This window comes from Parasteatoda tepidariorum, chromosome 6 (genome assembly GCF_043381705.1).
Source record: "Parasteatoda tepidariorum isolate YZ-2023 chromosome 6, CAS_Ptep_4.0, whole genome shotgun sequence".
In the NCBI taxonomy this organism is placed as follows: domain Eukaryota; kingdom Metazoa; phylum Arthropoda; class Arachnida; order Araneae; family Theridiidae; genus Parasteatoda; species Parasteatoda tepidariorum.
The window spans coordinates 54301206-54319932 of record NC_092209.1 but is presented as its reverse complement, the minus strand read 5'-3'; the positions used below and the strand labels follow the sequence as shown (position 1 = coordinate 54319932).

At 29.2% G+C, this 18727-nt stretch overlaps 1 protein-coding gene across 2 annotated transcripts in view; it reads right to left on the bottom strand.

The window, feature by feature from the left end:
• LOC107448804 (paxillin) overlaps positions 1 to 18717 on the bottom strand; it is a 97251-nt gene extending 78534 nt beyond the window's left edge. The window contains exon 1 of one of the 2 annotated variants that reach the window (XM_071182385.1): positions 18400 to 18717. In XM_071182385.1, the coding sequence (XP_071038486.1) occupies positions 18400 to 18412 (13 nt within the window). In that variant the 5' untranslated portion in view covers positions 18413 to 18717. The remainder of the gene's footprint in view (positions 1 to 18399) is intronic. The other variant, XM_071182389.1, reaches the window with a different exon arrangement.
• Positions 18718 to 18727: the final 10 nt, after the last annotated feature.

The window sequence follows — 18727 nt, the reverse complement described above, 5'->3', positions numbered from 1 at the left end:
AACTTCACGATGGAGATGGAAAAAAGTATGTGCAGCACAAATAAGTAAATTCAAATATAACACTGGTTATTATCCAATGGTATATCAAGCACACGGGGCCTCATTATAGACCGGAAAAGCAACAACGAAAGAAGCACCTCCACACATGGTCCGGAACCCCTATTTCCTGTTCTTGCCACACCATAAAACTATGCTAAAAGTAAATCATAAAAAAAAAGGATGCATAAAATTCCATAACAATGCAAGAGTGATAGAACTAATTGTGGTATTGAGCAATAATTTAAATTGGAGGGGTTTAAGAAGTATCGCATACATAAATAAGCGGATTTCGATGATTATTTTGTGACTAGCATGCGATAGCTTTATACAAAGCATTGCAAAAGGATTCAATGTAGAATGGTGTAATAAATGAAACGTCCATTATTAACCCCGTGACATACCATTTCTTGATATAGAAATGATCTTTGATTGCACTGTAAACAACAACTCGCAAGGGAATGTTGACAGATCCGGACCAACTGCTCCGGACCAACGATTACGTCGGCGCTATAACAAAAATATACGCTTTATATTTCATTTAATGCAGAAGAATTTAATGAAGATCAGCTTACTTGAAACTCTGAAATGTCGCACCCATATATAACTCAGTGAATGATAGATAAGTGATACCGAAAACAAAACAAAAACATAAGCATACGGCTGTTTGGCGATTTGCGAGAACGCTCCTTTAACGCCAATATAAATTTTCGCCAACCCTTTTATAATCTATGGTATGGTTTGCCAATTCGCGCTTCCGGACACGCCAAAATAATTTAAAAAACTGTAAATAACTACCAACTAAATTTTGCTAATATTTGACCATTTTTGCTTGCTTTTTAAAAGGTATAGCATGACATAATTACCATAAAGTGGTGAATTATTGCGAATTATTTAGAAATAGTGGTGGATAAAAATCTACTAAATTGCATGTATTAAACCAAGAATCACAATTGATAAACTACCACTTTAAAATATTTATTTGCTTGTCAGAGCATGTTGGTATCTCTGTGTTGAAGACGTCTGAGACACGTCAATTATTGTCTTGATATAAGAAACAAATGACGTCTCCCAGACGTCCTCGTATGTCAAGGGATTAATAACAATCAAATGTAATCAAATGTCAAATGTAACAAACAAACATAACTGCGTGATGATTGGTAGACATTATTTGGCCACCCAATACGCCTTCCATACCGAGCCATTGCCTGCTACACAAGTGATATATATTCATAAATTTGTTTGTTGTAATTGTGATTGTTAATGATTGTTTTAAATACTCATATCTTGTGCAGTTTTCAACGAATTTATTTTTGACTTTATAATAATAATTTTGCAGTTAATTTTAAATTCTGCAAAAATTATGTTTAATGTTATTGAATATTACTAAAGTTATAGCAAATAAACGCAAGCGAAAAAAATTAGTATTTTATAAAAATTTCCTCATCTACATAAATATTTAAGCACATTTATTTAGCATTAAATTTTTGAAATTTTTTATATTTAGATCTAAGAAAAACAGTTTTTCATCATAGAAATTTCTTTACTTTACAAAATCAATTAATGATAGATTTTTGAATACGAATGAAAAAAAATTCTATTTTCAAACTACTTTTTTTTGGAATTTATATTTTATTACAAATATAATTCCAATAATCTAACCGAATTTTTTAGTAATTATTAGACTGTTTTATATAATTAAAAAATACCAAAGTATATTTTTGTTTGTAATTAGAGTGTCAGAAAAAAAAATGTATATGGGTCATTCTCACGAAAACTGTCATTTTTCAGTTCATAAAATTCCAAAAAAGTAAAGTGAATAAAAAGCTCTGAAACTTTTTATATTAATAGAAATATGTAATGGCATTATAAAGAAAGTATATATCCTATAAATTATACTTNTAAAAACAAATAAGCGCTCAAAACGATTCTTCTTTTCTTTCTTTTAATTTAAGCTTTTGTATCTGGTAATTCACATAATAATCATTTTACAGTATAATTTTTTAAACAAAATAGTGATATTTTTAATTGTTTTTTGTAAATTATTTTACTGATTTTTAAAGGAAGTGGGAAAATTAATAAAATAAATAAATAAATTATTTTAATTAAAAAAAATACATGCATTTACAATAAAAATTAGTTCGTAAGTACTTTCATTATATGAACAGAGCATTATTTTAAGCTAACGTTGGCTTTCGTCATTCTTTTTTAATCTTTAAAAAATACTGACAGATATGTCAGAGGCAGAAAATAACAAAAAATAATAGAATAAATAAAAGGTAAAAAATAATAAAGTAAAGGGGAAAACTATGTTACATTCTCAAAATAATAAAAATAGTTCTCAAAATAGTTAAAAATTGCAAAATTTTCCCAAAACGTTTAAAATATTAAATTAAAACTATAATTCTTTCATGCAACTTGATGATCTTAAAAACATTCTAAGTTTCCAGTTATAACATTTTTAAATTATACACAATTTATTATAATAATTAACTCATCAGCAGGACGATGATAATTACTCATGGCTAATTCGCATGAAGTTCCTATAGACAAAAAAGATCCTGGTATTTTTCCATAGATAGAAGTTAGCGATTTAATTTTCTAAAATACATTACATGCCATGTTGATTTTCAAAAGACTAAGGTTACCATGTTTATTTCCTATATACCGTAAACCCTATATGAAATATTACTATTTTAATTATTCTACAGTTAAAAAATTTATTCTACATTGCCGAGTTATTTTTTCATTGACAAAAATTACCATGTTAATTACATAAATACAAAAGTGATCGTGATATTTTTTTTACATGTAGCACCTTTAAAATCCATCAATTAAAAAAAACTCAATTAAAATAACCTTACATACTTCAAAGCAAAGAATCTGCGAATCACGTTTTTCACCTCACTTTTCGCCAAAAAGATTCAAAAATAGTTAAAAACTTAGCTGTCGAATGTTGAAATCAAATATATCATCTGAATTAAGGTCTGAAAAAATTTATATTACTGAAATGTAATATCAACTAATGACGAAATTAGTAGCTGGTGTGATTCTTTTAAGTTTGTAAGGTAGTTAAGTTTGTAAGGATTGTGGTAAGTTTGTAAGTTGCGTTTGATTATTTAATTTTCATACTAGTTTTCTTAACTTGATTTCTACAGTTTTCAATAGTATATCGAATTTAAAAATTTCCTTTTTTATTTGGAATATACCTTGAAAAAATTAAAGCTTATCATGTTTGAGCATTTTTAATGCATCAGTTAAAGATATCTTTTATAGAATAAAGTTTTGATACATAAGTTTTACACAATATATATATATATATATATGTGGCGTAACTACCACTACGAAAATTAAACATCAATTCACTGGTATATAAGACATGCTAACTTGATTCATTCACGACAACATCAAAAGACTGCTTGATACCCCTGTACAGATAGAAAGATTTCGTGGCGGGCGCCACGAAATACAATGCTTCCGATGTCAGAAGTTCGGACACACACAGAAGTCCTGCACAGCTGAACCCGCCTGTATGAAGTGTGCCCATGCACATTTCACGTACACTTGTACAAAGCCAAGGGGCGAGCCAGCGAAATGTGTAAACTGCCTAGGTGAGCACCCAGCCTGTTTCTCGGGCTGCGGTGCAAGACCCAAAAGAAAATCCAGAGGACGACAAACCAAGCCAGCAAAAACTTCGGACAATGCCACCAGATTCCTGCTGCTTTTTAAAGAAATGCAGCAAGTACTGAAGGACCAAGACCTCATGAACCTACTACGATCCCTGCTAGCCGACAAGCAGTAGTACAGCGATCTTCCCATCATGCCGATCATTACCCAAGACATCCACAGCACACCTGTGGTTATCTTTTTACCAACATCATTACAGGCGCCCACGGGCACTACCACAGATGAAAAAGTCAATTGTCCGCTTCGCGGACAGGCACTTTGTATTCTACTCTAGTTCAAGTTCATTCACGAGGTACCTTTTGATAGATGAAGGATGGCATGGTCGATAACTCATAAATAATCTTGCATATATATAATCTTGCGGTAAAGAATTATCTGGGCTTTAGAACAGACAAATAATTTAAATATTTTAAAAGTTATCAAACGTTTGGCGTCATTTTTCCACATTGATTAAAATTATCATAATCCCTGCCTCATTTTCAGTTTTTGCAAATTTTTATAAGCCCAGGTAATAAACATTGGAGTACGTTTTTAAATATTAAAAATTTAGACCACAAACGCTTTTTATTTTCAAAAAACTACGTTTCTTCTCCATATTGTCGTCTTGCGCCATTTTCAAAATAAGCGTAGACAGCGATGGCTTTAGATAGGCAAAACTTGACCTAACAGTCATGAGTTACAGTTGCAAACTCACAGCAGTTGTAAAAATAGCATTTCATACTACAAGGGAGGCTTCGAAAAACAGCCCTAAATGAAGGAAGAGCAACATGACCCCACTAAAATCCTACGTGGTGGTCGTAATTTATATTAATTCATAATCCGTGTAACATTTTCAAAGAACACAATGAATTTATCAATCATACTTTTTGTATTGGAAAATTGTATTCACTCTTTTTGTAATACAGAAGACCACATGTCAGCCTCCTTGTGCGGTTCATTTTCGTGCAAAAACATGTGGTCTTCATAGCAATCATGATGTATGTTATTTACCAAAAATGGCAACCCAAACCAGTATCATTTTAAAGCATTTTTCACCTGTGAAATATTGTTTTAAAGTACACATTCATGTAGAAAAAACTGGCTCACTATTCTTTTATTTAGGGGAGATTTCCGTATTGTGATCTGCCCCGTGGCAGAAACACGGCGACACAGCGACATTGTCGCAGAAAGCGACTGAGTTCTTGCAGAAAGATTTTTTTTATTTGGGAAATAAAAATTTTTGGTTTGCCACAAACGAAAGTTCTCAAAATAAATTCTGCAGAAACAGAAGCTGTTTTACCAACAAAAAAAAAAAAAACATTTTCTTCAGAAACAAAAAATTTCTGCAGAAGCAATAATGGTTCTGCAAAAAATTTTTCTTACAGAATTGTTTTAAATATTTTTTTCTAGCGTACCGCGGAAGGAGAAAGCGCTCGTAATTCTCCGTTAATCTCCAACACAAACAGTTACTGGATAAAAAGGGGAGAATTTTTTCCCCCTTTATTAAGCTATTTTTGGAAATTTGCCAACTTCGGCCTCTATCGCTGGCGCAGTAATTTGCCTTGTGTTTTTTTATGAGAACAGAGCATTTTATATTTTTTGCACTTATGTGGAAAATTTCATGCGTAAAAAGATTCTTTTTTTAAAAAAATCATGTCTAGCGAAAAGGTTATTTGTTGCAATTGTGAAGCCACAATAGTTAAAACAAATTTGAAAACTGATTTATCAAGGCGGCATTCCGAAAAAGAAATAAGATGGAAGTCGACAACATCTAAAAATGCCTATATGCTTTGAATTAAATCGTCGATAAAAAAAAAAACGCAATCTAACGATAAATGAAATAAAGCCTGAAAGATATCTCACTATCTACGATTTTTTAGCATGCGAATGAAAACCAGATTGGTGAAAAATATTTACTGGTCACTTTCAAACAGGTTTCCATACGCATGCGAAAAAAATCGCATCCAATGAATATGGCTCTAATACCGATGTTTCAGTACTGATAAAGACTATTTCGTTTCGAGATGTTGAATAGACTTGAGCATATTGAGTCGGAAACTGCTTCTGCATACTTCGTGTGGAATCAGTGCTATATATTTACACAATACAGTGCGAAATCACAAGCGCTGTGTATTTTTTTCGTTCTGAACTTAATCTGATCACGAAAAAAGTTTTATTTACCTCCTTTTTTTTAAAAAAAAAATCTTTCAATAAGTCAGTACAATATTAATCGCATCTAATTAATTAGATAAAATTAATTAGATGTAGAAAAAATTGAAACAAACATTGCTTTAATTTTTTTGCTTTTAGAATTCGGTTATAGTCAATACTATTTTATTATTTTGATTACTCAACTTCAATATTAATTTTTTCACCTGATTTGTTTCTGTACCTGATATAACTACTATAGTGAAACATTAAATCATACTGTTTTAAACTGATACTTCAAATTCAGTTATCTTGTTTTATAAATTTAATCTTTTTGTCCATTCTTAGCTATTTCTATAAGTTCTATCTTATTACAGGTTCTGGGTAATCTTTATTTATGCTCTAGTAAGCATTTTTGTCTGCAGATCTATACATTTATAACTTTTCGTTATTATCGAAGATTATGCAAATTTATACTTAAACAATTTAAACTTATTAAGAAATGTAAACTTATATTATGAAATTAAGAAAAAAACTACACAGTTTAATTCTATGCATGTAGACTTATGTTATAAACACGAATTTCATCTATTATTATAAATTCATTACACATACATTTATAACGATAAAAATATCTTGCAGAAAGATATTGGTTCTAATTAGGTTTGTCGCAGAAAGTCAGAAAAAATTCTGACACAGGGGTGATCTGTGGCAGAATTATCGCCAAGTCTTGGAAACTTCCGAGCAGTGGCTAGAGGTGTAACTCGTAGCTACCCCCGGGCAAACATCTACACGTTTTTTTGTTCTTTTTTTTTAAATTTGCAAGTTTAAAATCTATTTGGCACCTTGGCGATTGTACTTGGCGCGACAGATCACGATACGGAAATATCCCCATTCTTTTAGCAATGAGTGAATATTTACTGTATTTTTGTGCACTCTCGATATAATGACTTCGTCTTATAACCGGGACCGTTTTCACCGGGATCACGAGGGTATAGTTATATCATTGACTCGATACAGGGATAATGAAGGATAGGATGCAATGAGACATCCTTCATAATAATGAGGAAGAGTTTATTTTCTGGTAAGAAGACACAAGGGAAGACAGGAAGTTTTTCTGTAAATCAGGAAGGACGAGGATGTACTGCTGATCAGATAGATATCAAATTATGGGCTGTTTTAATCATTGAATAACTTCTGTTTGAGATTTTTATTTCTAAATTAATTTTATTTGTTTACATTCGTAATGTATATCAATTAATATAGCAGAATGGAGAATAAAATTTTAATTTAAATACAACTGTGTATGTTGTTTAATATATAATTCTGACCGAATTCGGGTGTTTCAAAAAATTTATTAATAGAAAAAAAAGTTACTGTGGTAGAGTGATTTTTAAGACAAAAATTTTCTCCTCAGATAATTTCTAATAGACCAATATAATTATTTTTTCTTGAGATTAAAATAATATGCTGAATTCAAAAAGCTTATTTATCATTTATAAGACCTCTATTGCTTATTAAGCTAGGAAATGTAAAAAGTTGTTTTCATAACTTGATTGGTCATCATTTTTTAGTGTCGAAATTGTTATACTGTAAATTGAATGGGTTTATTATTATAACTGAACAATCAAATAAAGGAGAGATTACCAGAAATCTACTTTTTAATAATTATGTATGGGTTATTTTCATTTAAAAAAAAAAAAAACCAACAACAATAGTTCTAAAACACTATGAAGAAGAGAAGATTGTAGATTCAGTCGATAACTAAAAGTCCAAAATGCGTGGCCGATACATAGATAAATGAATAAGTCACTTAACCGCTGAAGTAAGACCGAAAGAAGTAATAAGTGACGAATTAAGAGACTAAGTTTCGCTTAAACTTTAATTTTGTATGGCCATTATAGGGATGTGTTTGAATGCAAATTAATGTCTTAAAACAAGGACTTAAAAGCAATGGCTTCAGGAGTAACTCGTGAGCTAATAATTATACTTAACTGTAAATGTTAGTTAAGCTATTTATTTCAGAAATGCACATAAATTGAGAGTCAAGATAGTAATTATTTGATGCGACGAACAATAACGGTTTATTTCTAAGAAGAAGAAAAAAAGATGAAGCCATATTTGGAATGTAAGCGCAGACATGTGAATGATTGGATCAAAAGACAACATATTTTGATTGGCCCGCGTGGTTTCCCAAATTTATTGCTGTTGTCCTTTGGTTGCAATATAAGTTGAAGATCCCAAGTTTAAGACAAACAGACAAAGCAAACTAGTTTTAATTCTTTTTTTAATAAATATATTTTAAAAACATCTATATTATATAAAACGGTAATACGTACGTATGTATCAATAAAACCGATGATATTTCTTTTCTCGCGCTGGCAACAGTTTTCATTTTTAATTGATTGGATTCGGCGCGCAAGAGCACGTAGTGAGCATCATATGGCTAATCCATGTTATATAAAACGCTAATACGTTTTAATTGATAGGCTTCGGCGCGCAAGAGCACGTAGTGAGCATCATATGTCTAATCGGGTGAATTCTCACCGAATTATCAAAAAAATTCTCACAAAATTATCTTCATCGAAGCCGATGCTTTACATCCGGCGTTCAGTACTATTTCATATTGTTTTACAACACATGGTTTTAGCCCTCTGGTGGGAAAGACTTTAAAACAAAACTTACAACAGTTACTTTTCTCAACAACTGAAATTTAGAATAGTGTGATTAAGAAAAATATGTGAACTGTTTGCAATTTCAAATTAATATTGAAATGCACAGGTTTAGAATTTTCTACAGTGAAAAGTTTTCGGAACTTCAGTGTTCAAAAAAGTATACAAAAGCTAGACGTTAAGAACGTATCCAATGAGCGAGTAAAGCGAGCATCGGATTGCGAAGCAATCCGAAATGAACTGCGAAAGCAGTTCCGGGGGTTGGCGAGCACCAGCGAGCAGGGGGCGAAGCCTCCTAGTAGATTCTAAATCTTTAACGGTACGAAAGTAATCTCCCACCAGGTATATTAATAATAATTAATATAAGTTTAATAACATATTTAATTATAATTAAATAAACTATAAACATGAGAACAATAAGAGAGATAAAAAAAACACAAATGATTTTTGCCTCCAAATACGCGGCATTGGATAGTGTAAGCAAAGAAGCCAAACCTCTTATAGGAAGGCATTGGTCCACTAAGGGTTAAAATAATTTAATTTGTAAAGCGTCAATTTTGGAAATTTCTTAATATTTTTTCAATGCATAAATGAAACTGTAACAAAATCCAGCCAAGGACAGAACAGTTTCAGAGAGTTTAGGACAAGACTGTAATTTTATGTGGATTTTATTTTATTTTATAAGCGTCATTGAACAGCCAACCCATTTTTGAGTTAACGACTACGAATATTTAATTCGCCTTGTAATTTTGAACTCAATCCAGAAGACAAGAAAACTCCTGGGCAAATATTTGGCGAAATTGGAGGACTTTTTTGATGGAACTAACCCACACTTGCATTACATGGAGAATTTCTCCTATGGTTAGCCTGACGGCAAGGAGACTCTTAACCCATCGCCCGTTTATCACTAAGGATAGTTTTCGTCGACACTGTGATCGGTGCGAGCCATGTGCGGAATTCACATCGAACAGCCATTGCTGGGATTCAAACCCGGATGACCTCATTGGGAGGTGAGCTCACCTCCTGAGCCACCACGACACTTTTTGTGGATTTAATTACTAACCTTTTATTAGAAGCATTATGCAAAAAGTGCCGAGGCATTTTTTTTATTTTTAATGTGGCTTTGAACTTATCTTTGTAGCAAACGGCCAACTTAAGAAATTAAATTATATTCCTTATTAAATTATTATTAAATTCCTTAAAATTATGCCAAAATTTATACTTTAAAAACAATAGTGCATCATAACATTTGATATACAATCGAATAAATAAATAGGTAATAAAAAACAAATTTAAGCGAATAAATAAATTGGTGATTAAAAAATAAAAAAAGGTTTAATGAAAAGCTTCTAAAAATAGAGTACCTCAATTATAAATAACTGCAGTGCTATAAATTAGAAATGTAAGCCGTTCTCTTAATAAAACACTAACGATGTGTCCGTCTGGTATCTCTTTCCAAGTATGTTGGATCACATCTTAATAAATCTGAATGGAAATGACCCTGAAGTATTATTGTCTTCTTGGAGAGGAAAAAAAAAAGGCTAGTAATATACTCTACAATTTGAAAAAAAAAAAAAAATGTACGCATAAAACTCATATGTTCTTAATACCAAATGAAATGCATTTAAATCAGAAGTCGGAAATTTTGCAGTAATCGGGGTTTGCGGGAACTCCGATCTCAGTGATTATAAGTTAGGTCGTACAGGTTAAAAAAAGAAATGGAGTTTTTGTTCTAATGAAAATTATTTAGAAAAATATTTATTATTAGTTTTTTTTTTTTTTTTTTTAAATATTTCTCAAATGAATATAGCGACACTTGTTTAAATTTAAATTAAAACTCATCGCAAATTTAGGTTTGATTAAAGTATTGAAAAAACAAGAATATTCCAAGAAACAAGTTGACTAAAAATATATACAAATAAATTCCATACATCAATTGATATAGTTTCCTAGTTCTAGATTATTCTATGAAAAATCTTTTTTCAATTATCGATATCTAGCATTTTATCTAATAATTATCTAGCACAATTCCAATATTTTGCATTAATTTTACTATTTCAACTTCTATGTCACATAATTTGAAATATAATTTTATTAATTAGTGCTATACATTTTGTTTGAGGCAAAAACAAAGGAGAGGAGAAATCATTGTAAATGGGACAAAGTAAATGGGATATTATAAATGGGACAAAAAGTGTAAAGATCAAAAGGAGCAAAAATCGCCGAGAAGGAAGAAAGTGACATGATACTATTTCACTTAGTTTCATTTGGATTCGAATACTAAGACCTTACAAAGCTCAGTACCGTAAAATGAACGTAAGTGGAGTTGTCCGATTATTTAAATAAGGCTTTTACATAATTAGCATCACTGGCTGTAATCGCCAACAACATTAGCATTTTCGGGGTGCAGAACCTTTTCAAACAAATGTTGGGTAAACTGTTTCCAAAATGTAGTTAATATGAAAATCATTTTATATTTCCAGAAAAATAAAATAGTTTATATACTAATTTTATTGGCTGAAATTCTATACCTTAATCCGCTGCTTCAGATCCAAAAACATCTTTTTGAAAAAATTAACACATTGCGTTATGGCTTATTTGCACCGTCATAGACTAGAAATTGACGTTTTTTTTTTTATTTTTGTTGCCCAATTATTTACTGTAATAAACAAATGGCGAATTTTTGCCATTTTTGTTCGCCATGCTGCCGGATGTGTTTTTAAAAAACAATAAGTATGAAAGGCATAAAAAATTCCAAATTTTGCCTGAGTCATAGAAATTCTATACGAAACCATCATTAACGAAATGCCGCCATTTTCTTGATAATCACTCGCTAATTGGGTATAATATAGCCTACGTCACAGGTTGTGTTGTTCCTACTAAATTTAACCCATGAACGGCATTTTCTGCGAGCCTAACTTCAAGCCACAAATAAACAAACGAAGTATTCGATCGTTTAAATAGCTGCTCGCCAGATTTTATTGCATTATAAAGAAAATTTATTGAAACTAAATACAACTAAATAAACAACAACAACTAAAACAAATAACAACAACTACTAATAACAATAACTAAATAAACAACAACTAAATTCCATTCGTTTAGCATTGCGTCATATGTTGTTCCTACTAAATCGAAGTAGTTGTGTTTTTTTCATATTATACCCAATTGTAGTGCGAAACCGGCAAAAAACCGTTTGGTTACTGGTTACGGTAAAACGACGAATTTTAGTCATGAAAACGGATGTGTTAAAAAAAAAATTAAATTTTACTCCAGTCATAAATATTCTTGATTACTTAAACACGAATTTTATAACTACGGAACTGATCAATAATTCGAATCGAGTTGGAAAAATTCCAAACTACGAAGCACGATGTGAGGCTATAAACAGACATGAAACCTGTTTCCACGTCTAGGAATTCCTGGCGATAGAGAAAAAAAATATATATCTCCGATGAAATTCAAATTATGTTCATGAAATAGAATGTTTAACCACCGGCGGAACCTACACAAACAGGTTAATATACCGCCAACGTTACAAGGAACAAAAGCTCGATGTGTAATGGACGCCTTCGTACTTCCAGTCATGCCCCATTGAATTAATTTAAAACTTCTTTAACATTCAAGACAATGAAGCGGTGAAATATTTCACAGTGAATTAAAGTTTAAAGTTGTAAAATAAAATTTACGACCAGAATGTTTCATTCAAAAAATATTTCACTGTTTGTTTCTACACATGGAATTTGTGTAAATTATGTGTTCCATTCAATTTACCCACGCATTTACTACACTGGAAACATAAATATATATTTTTTTCTCTGTGAAATTATTTTTTGAACAATTCAGTAGACCTTCTGATTTTTTTTCTACTTTTTCCATTAAGAATAGATAAAAAAGAGAACATCATTGTGATTGTCTAAAAAAAGGCTTCCTATTTCTAAACACGTTCAAAGACCACATGTTCAATTAAAATATTTTTACACTTTTTTTTTAAATTTATAAGCTACATTTAAAAAATCCATAAAAAAAATCCATGAATTGAAAACGTAAATATTTATGTACATATTAAAACATGAATTATAAGTCATTTTCTTCGAAATTATTTTTCAAACAGAACTTTTAGATTCTTTTTTTATTATAAATAACAAAACAAGTAAGACCACTATGCGTTTATGCTTAAAAAAAAAATAAGCTTTTTTTTAAAATTGTGCTTTCATTAAACACATCATAAATTTAATCATGCACATTTTTTACATTATTTTAGTGTTGCGCGTCCTACAACAGACGATTTTGTTTTGCTATTTAATAAATCAAAAACTACATTAAAAAAAAAAAAAACTCTTACATATAACACTAATTACATGCGGTTAAATAGGTTAGATAGATGTATAGATTTTTCATAGATACAAGAAATTAGATTTTGAAGTTTTTACGTTTTAAATTTTTTCTGGTACATTTGCAGCTACGTTTTTTTTCTTCTTTTTTTTCTCCTTCCAAATTATGACTAGTAATCAATCTTAAAAATACTGTATTATTAAATCCAAAATTTTTTTAATAAAATACATTTTCAAATGAATTCTAAATTTTAGAAATTTTAATGCAAAAAAATTGAAGATCAATGTTATATTATTAAAAATTTACATATTTAATACCACATCAGCAAAACATCCTATTTGTCACAGCATAGCTCACAATCAAGTGAGTACATACAGTAAAGTTAAGTTTTTAATATTCAAAATCGAAAACACATAATGAAAAATATCTACAATATTTTTTTTTATTTTATTTGTGTACCACCTTCTATTACTTCATGATTAATGTTTGAATTCCACCCAATTATTTTTTATGGTATGAACACTTCTTTCTCTAGAAGCAAAATTCAAACTTATTTCCTGAATCTTTAGCATAAAATAAAAATAACAATATTAAATATAAGAAACTTCCTCTGAAGTAATAACGAAACCTAGATAGAATTTTTTACAGACACCTATTAGTTTATTACAAATTTCTAAATGGAATAAGGAAACATCAAAAAGATTCAACCTAGTACAACAATTTCACAGGAAATTTCAATAGGTTATTTAAAAAACACAAGGGGTCTGAAAACAAATTTATAAGTAGAATTTTATAAATTTTTAGGAAAGTTATTCGAAAACTGTAACAGTAAATCAATAAACTAAGTAATTATAACATTTCAGGCTGTTTATATGTGTTACAAGAATTATGTGTTAAAAATCTGTCAATCTAAAGTTACTCGATGTTCAGGTTATATTTAAATCAAATTTTTAGCAGAAATCTGTCATTTCAAACTTCTTTTCAAAGTAAAAAAAAAGCTTTATTTCGTTAAAAAAAATAATAATAATAATAACAAAGCTAGCAAGCGATCTACTAATGAAAAAATTAGGTAGCCAGGAGCTTTTTCCCTATAAATCCGTTATAACGTCAACAGTAGATGGAATTGATGTTATAGTGAGCTTAAAAATTAAATTAACATTAAAAAATATCAAAAGATAAAATTCACCAATTTACCTCTTTTTTTCTAAATATTTGTTTTTTAAAATTAGTACATGTCTATGCTTCTGCCTAGAGATTATAGACTGGACTACAAATTTTGCAAAATACAAAAAGAAAAAAAAGAAAGAAAAAAAGTGCTACAGTTTTTGACATCATCGATAATACGGAATATTGATTTCAATAATAAACTACTAAGAAGCGAAATGATGGGACATTGGTAGATATATGGTCAACTAAAGGCACATAGCTTGAAAGTGTATGACAGGATTTTTAAAAATAGCAGTATCATTATAAGTAAGGAGACACATGACTTGGCAGGTGATCGCCCACCCATTCATTACAAACATAATGGGCTAAGATTGTAAGAAGGAAATTAGGTGAAATTATGCTCATTTTGAACTTTTCTATCTCTATTGCTTATAAAATAAATAAAAAATGTTTTTTTTATTCTGCTCTTTTATTTTTGTATACTACTACTTCTCCCTTAAACAACAGAACGACGTTTTTCTTTCAAAAAAAAAAAAAAAAAAAAAAAATTGCTGAGATAGGGAGAGGCTAGTAATTTTTATCATGCTATAAATATACAATTTTTGAATCTTTAGTATTAGTAATTTGACAGTGACATGGAAACTTGCATAGTAATAGCAGACTTTGATTACAACAATTGGCTAAAATAAAAATAAAAAAATTTAATGATTAAGTAACTTGAATAATACTATAACTCAGTATTTTTATAAGATTATGAATTATGACTCATTTATTTATTACATGTAGATAATTTTAGATTGCTTGATTTTGACTCTTTTTAACTCAAATTTTTTCTTTCTTTTGAAGATAATTCAATCTTTTAAAGCTGAAAAAAGCAATTAATCATAACTAAATGGGTAAAGCTGAGGTGACTCTGGGGATAGAGCGCTGGCCACCCATTGAGGTGAAACAGGTTTGAATCTCAGCAGTGGCTGGTTGAATCAGCTACAGGCTCACACCGACCACAATGCTGACATGAAATATCCTTCGTGGTAAACGGATCATGGGTAAGAATCTCCCTGCTACCAGGATAACTGTGGGTGATTTTCAGTTTTCCACATCATATAAAGCGAATGTGGATAAGTTACATCAAAAAGTCCTACTCGAAGGTTAGTTTGTCCTAAAGCTTGATCTAGGCGTTACCTTGTCTTCTGGGTTAGGTTCAAAATTACAAGGGCACAGAGTTGGACATTGATAGTCATAAACTCAGAAATTTCGCGACGTGTTGTAACAAAAACCAGTATTTTATCCCAGAAATCCAACCCAGATTTTAACCTCATAAGATTAAAAATTATACTGTATATATTTATATCCAGGTGCCAGATAAATCAATCATATTAACGTCATCATATAAACGTCAATCATATTAACGTCACTAACTACTATATCAACCACACTATTTATCACACTGCCTAAACACAATAAAACAGAACATGATAAAATCTATTGTCAATACAAAATATTAATTTTTAAGGAAGGGAATTAAACTTTCACTCAATAAAGAAAGAAATAGCAAGTTGCTAGATATGTATGAAATGTATGTTAGTAATTATAATTTTTTACTGAAAAATGGTTGAAAATATTCTTTATAAGAACAACATTCACTCATGCAACATTCTCCATCAATTTTATTTGCAAAAAATAAAATATGCTCAAACCTTTAGATAACTTAAATTATAATATTTTTAAGCAGTTTATTTTAAGGTCGATTTTAACTGCAATAGTTAAAATAAGTTAATACTGCACACATATTCAAGGTAATTATCAGTGCAAAATAGGTTTACAATTGGCACATTGTCACACATTTCTTATTCCATTTCAATGTTGCAGCCTTTGGAATCTTACCCAAAGTAGGATTTAAAAATAAAAATTATAGATTAAACAAGTAAATTACAGTTATTTTCAAGGTTGTGGAATCATAGTTGAAAGAAATTTTAAAAGTAAGAAAAATCTGTTTGCTCTAATTCAAATGTTCCCAATTTTTTTCGGTTTCGGAATCATAAATAGTCGATCTTTTTTTTGGAGGAATCCTGAGACTCAATGAATAAATTTCATTAGCAATAGTGAACATATTAACTAACGAAAGACCTTTAATTCTTGAATCATGTTAAAATGTTTAGTGAATGAATGAAGAATGAAATCTTTTCATCATATTCTTTTATCAATATTAGTTTTAAAATTTGGTTTTTTGTCAGGCAGTTTAATTCATATTTCTGAAACGGTATCTAGCCTAATTCTTAAGTTTAGTTCCTGCTTAAACTAAAAATGAATGAGATGCAATATGGTTTCCATTAAAATAAAAAGGAAGAAAAAAAAAACGATGAAAATGATTATCAGAGAAACATACTTCCTCTTAGTTGATTTGGGTTATTTTAATTCGATGAAGATATAATACAAAAAAAATTTCATAAATGCATTCTATCCCTTTTATAAGTCATTCATTTTATTGTTATTAGTAAAAAACATTGTTTTTCAATTACTTTCTTAAATCATTGAAAATTAAATAATTTCCTGAAAATGATGGAAATGTTAAATAAAAAATGGATTATAAATTTAATGTAATTTTAATTACAGGTTTCAGAAATCTTAACTGTTTAAAAATTTCCTGACTTTTGGAACCTCTGTGACCCCACCACGGAACCTTAAAGTTCTATGGAACACCATTTGAAAACCACTACTCTAGTTTATTAAAAGTTAGGTCTTGTGGCTTCAAAGAGAAAAAATAAGTCTTGAAGTTATAATAATAATTTAAGCAAATATTTACACGAAAAAACATCATTCAAACTAATATTATGATAGCTATATAAATTATTACTTATCACATATTTAATTACACTAATTTGAATATTTTTATGCTCAAATGTTTTACTGAACAATTAAAAAAGAACACAGAAAATTACGAAAAAATCAATATAAATAAATAAACAATTAAAAAGTTCTTTTAATTTATACATTCTGAAACCATATTTATTTACCTAAACTACTAGGTTACTTAAAAAATATTCACATGAATTATGTATTTTTATAATAGTTTTCTTTCTTATGAACATTTAAAAAAAATGTCATAACACATTTATATATGTGCTAATAAGAGTGTGAGACATTGATATCTGGTTCATTTCTTTTTTAATGATTATGCACAGCATTTGATAATGTGCACAATTTTAATATTTTATATAAATAAATATAATATAAATATTTTTCAAAATTTAGTGCTTTAGGTGCTATGTAAATGTTATTTCATGTAAAGTGCTCATTACTTAATGGTATAGAAAAAACTATAAATATTATATTCGAGATTAACGTCTACTTTGCAATATGAATACTTTCCAGAGATTCGTTGAAAATTTTAATTTAATATTTAACTGGAGTCAGAGTTGAGCTCTCAGGTAAATACTGAGTCGTATATTTCAACTACAGACTACACAGTTTTGGTAATTTTCTCGTGTTTTATTATCGCATCAATTGAAAGTTAAAAAATAAAGAATTACTGAGCAGACATTCAAAACGTATGTATCAGTATTATAAGGTAGATTTATTAATTCAAACTGTATATTTAGGAGGTTTACTTTACTTACAAAAAGTTGGAAAAAACACACATAGAATAAAATAAAGCTCAAAATACTATAATCAAAACAAATTACAGTTTTTTAAAGCAATATCTTTCCATTCAATTTCAATACTTAATGAAAAATTCATGAAAGATTTGCTAAAACCCATAAATATTGATGTTTTATTTTGTACACAAAATAGTTCAAATATTAAGTATCTTTAAATTATTTTAAAAAAATATTATTACTGCATTATAAATACGTGTAATTAGAATAAAATTCTACTTAATGTATTTAAACATATTAAAAAATCTGTTTACATTTATGAAATCAACAACATTAATTATGTTTGTTTTTTAAAGTAAAATTCCTTCATTTGATTTCAATTTTAAAGTTCTTGCTACTCATGTAAGTTAGTACTAAAAAAGTAAATGTTGATAAACTATTTATTGCTCATAATAGTTTAAATGTCAAATCTCTTAAAAGTCTAAATAAATATCTAAAAAAATTAGCCTTGATATTATAGATACGTGTAGTTGTAAATAACGTTAAACATAATCTTACAACAAACATTAATCCTAAATCAAACATCTTATTTACGTATTGAAGTAAAACCTTAAAATTAGTGTTAATATTCTAGAATGTCACACAAATAGTCATTAGATTCAAAGGTGTTGTATTACAAGAATCTGACATAATGTTGTAACATTCTTCAAAAACAACTGTTTCATAAATACAAGAGCAAAAAGTTATAAAAATTTTTAGCCAAGAATTTCTTTACTTACCAAGATCTTCCATTTTCCACTTAAAATTTTTCTAACAAATGAAATATGTATTATTTTTTCCTATACTGCACTCCAGTTCTAAAAGTCACTTTATTTACTTGTTAAGTTAGTTGCCCTTCAAAACGTTTTTTAATGAAAAAATTATTATAAAAAATAAGTTGAGGTTAAATGAATGTAAACTAAAAATTAGAAACGTTCCCGGCTGATCTTTTTAAATATCGGAGTTATAAGTCAACATTAATCACTGCATGACTCAACCAAGCACATTTCGCATACACTTGACACAACTTCACGTTAGGATAAAAACAAACAAACTAAAAACTAAATT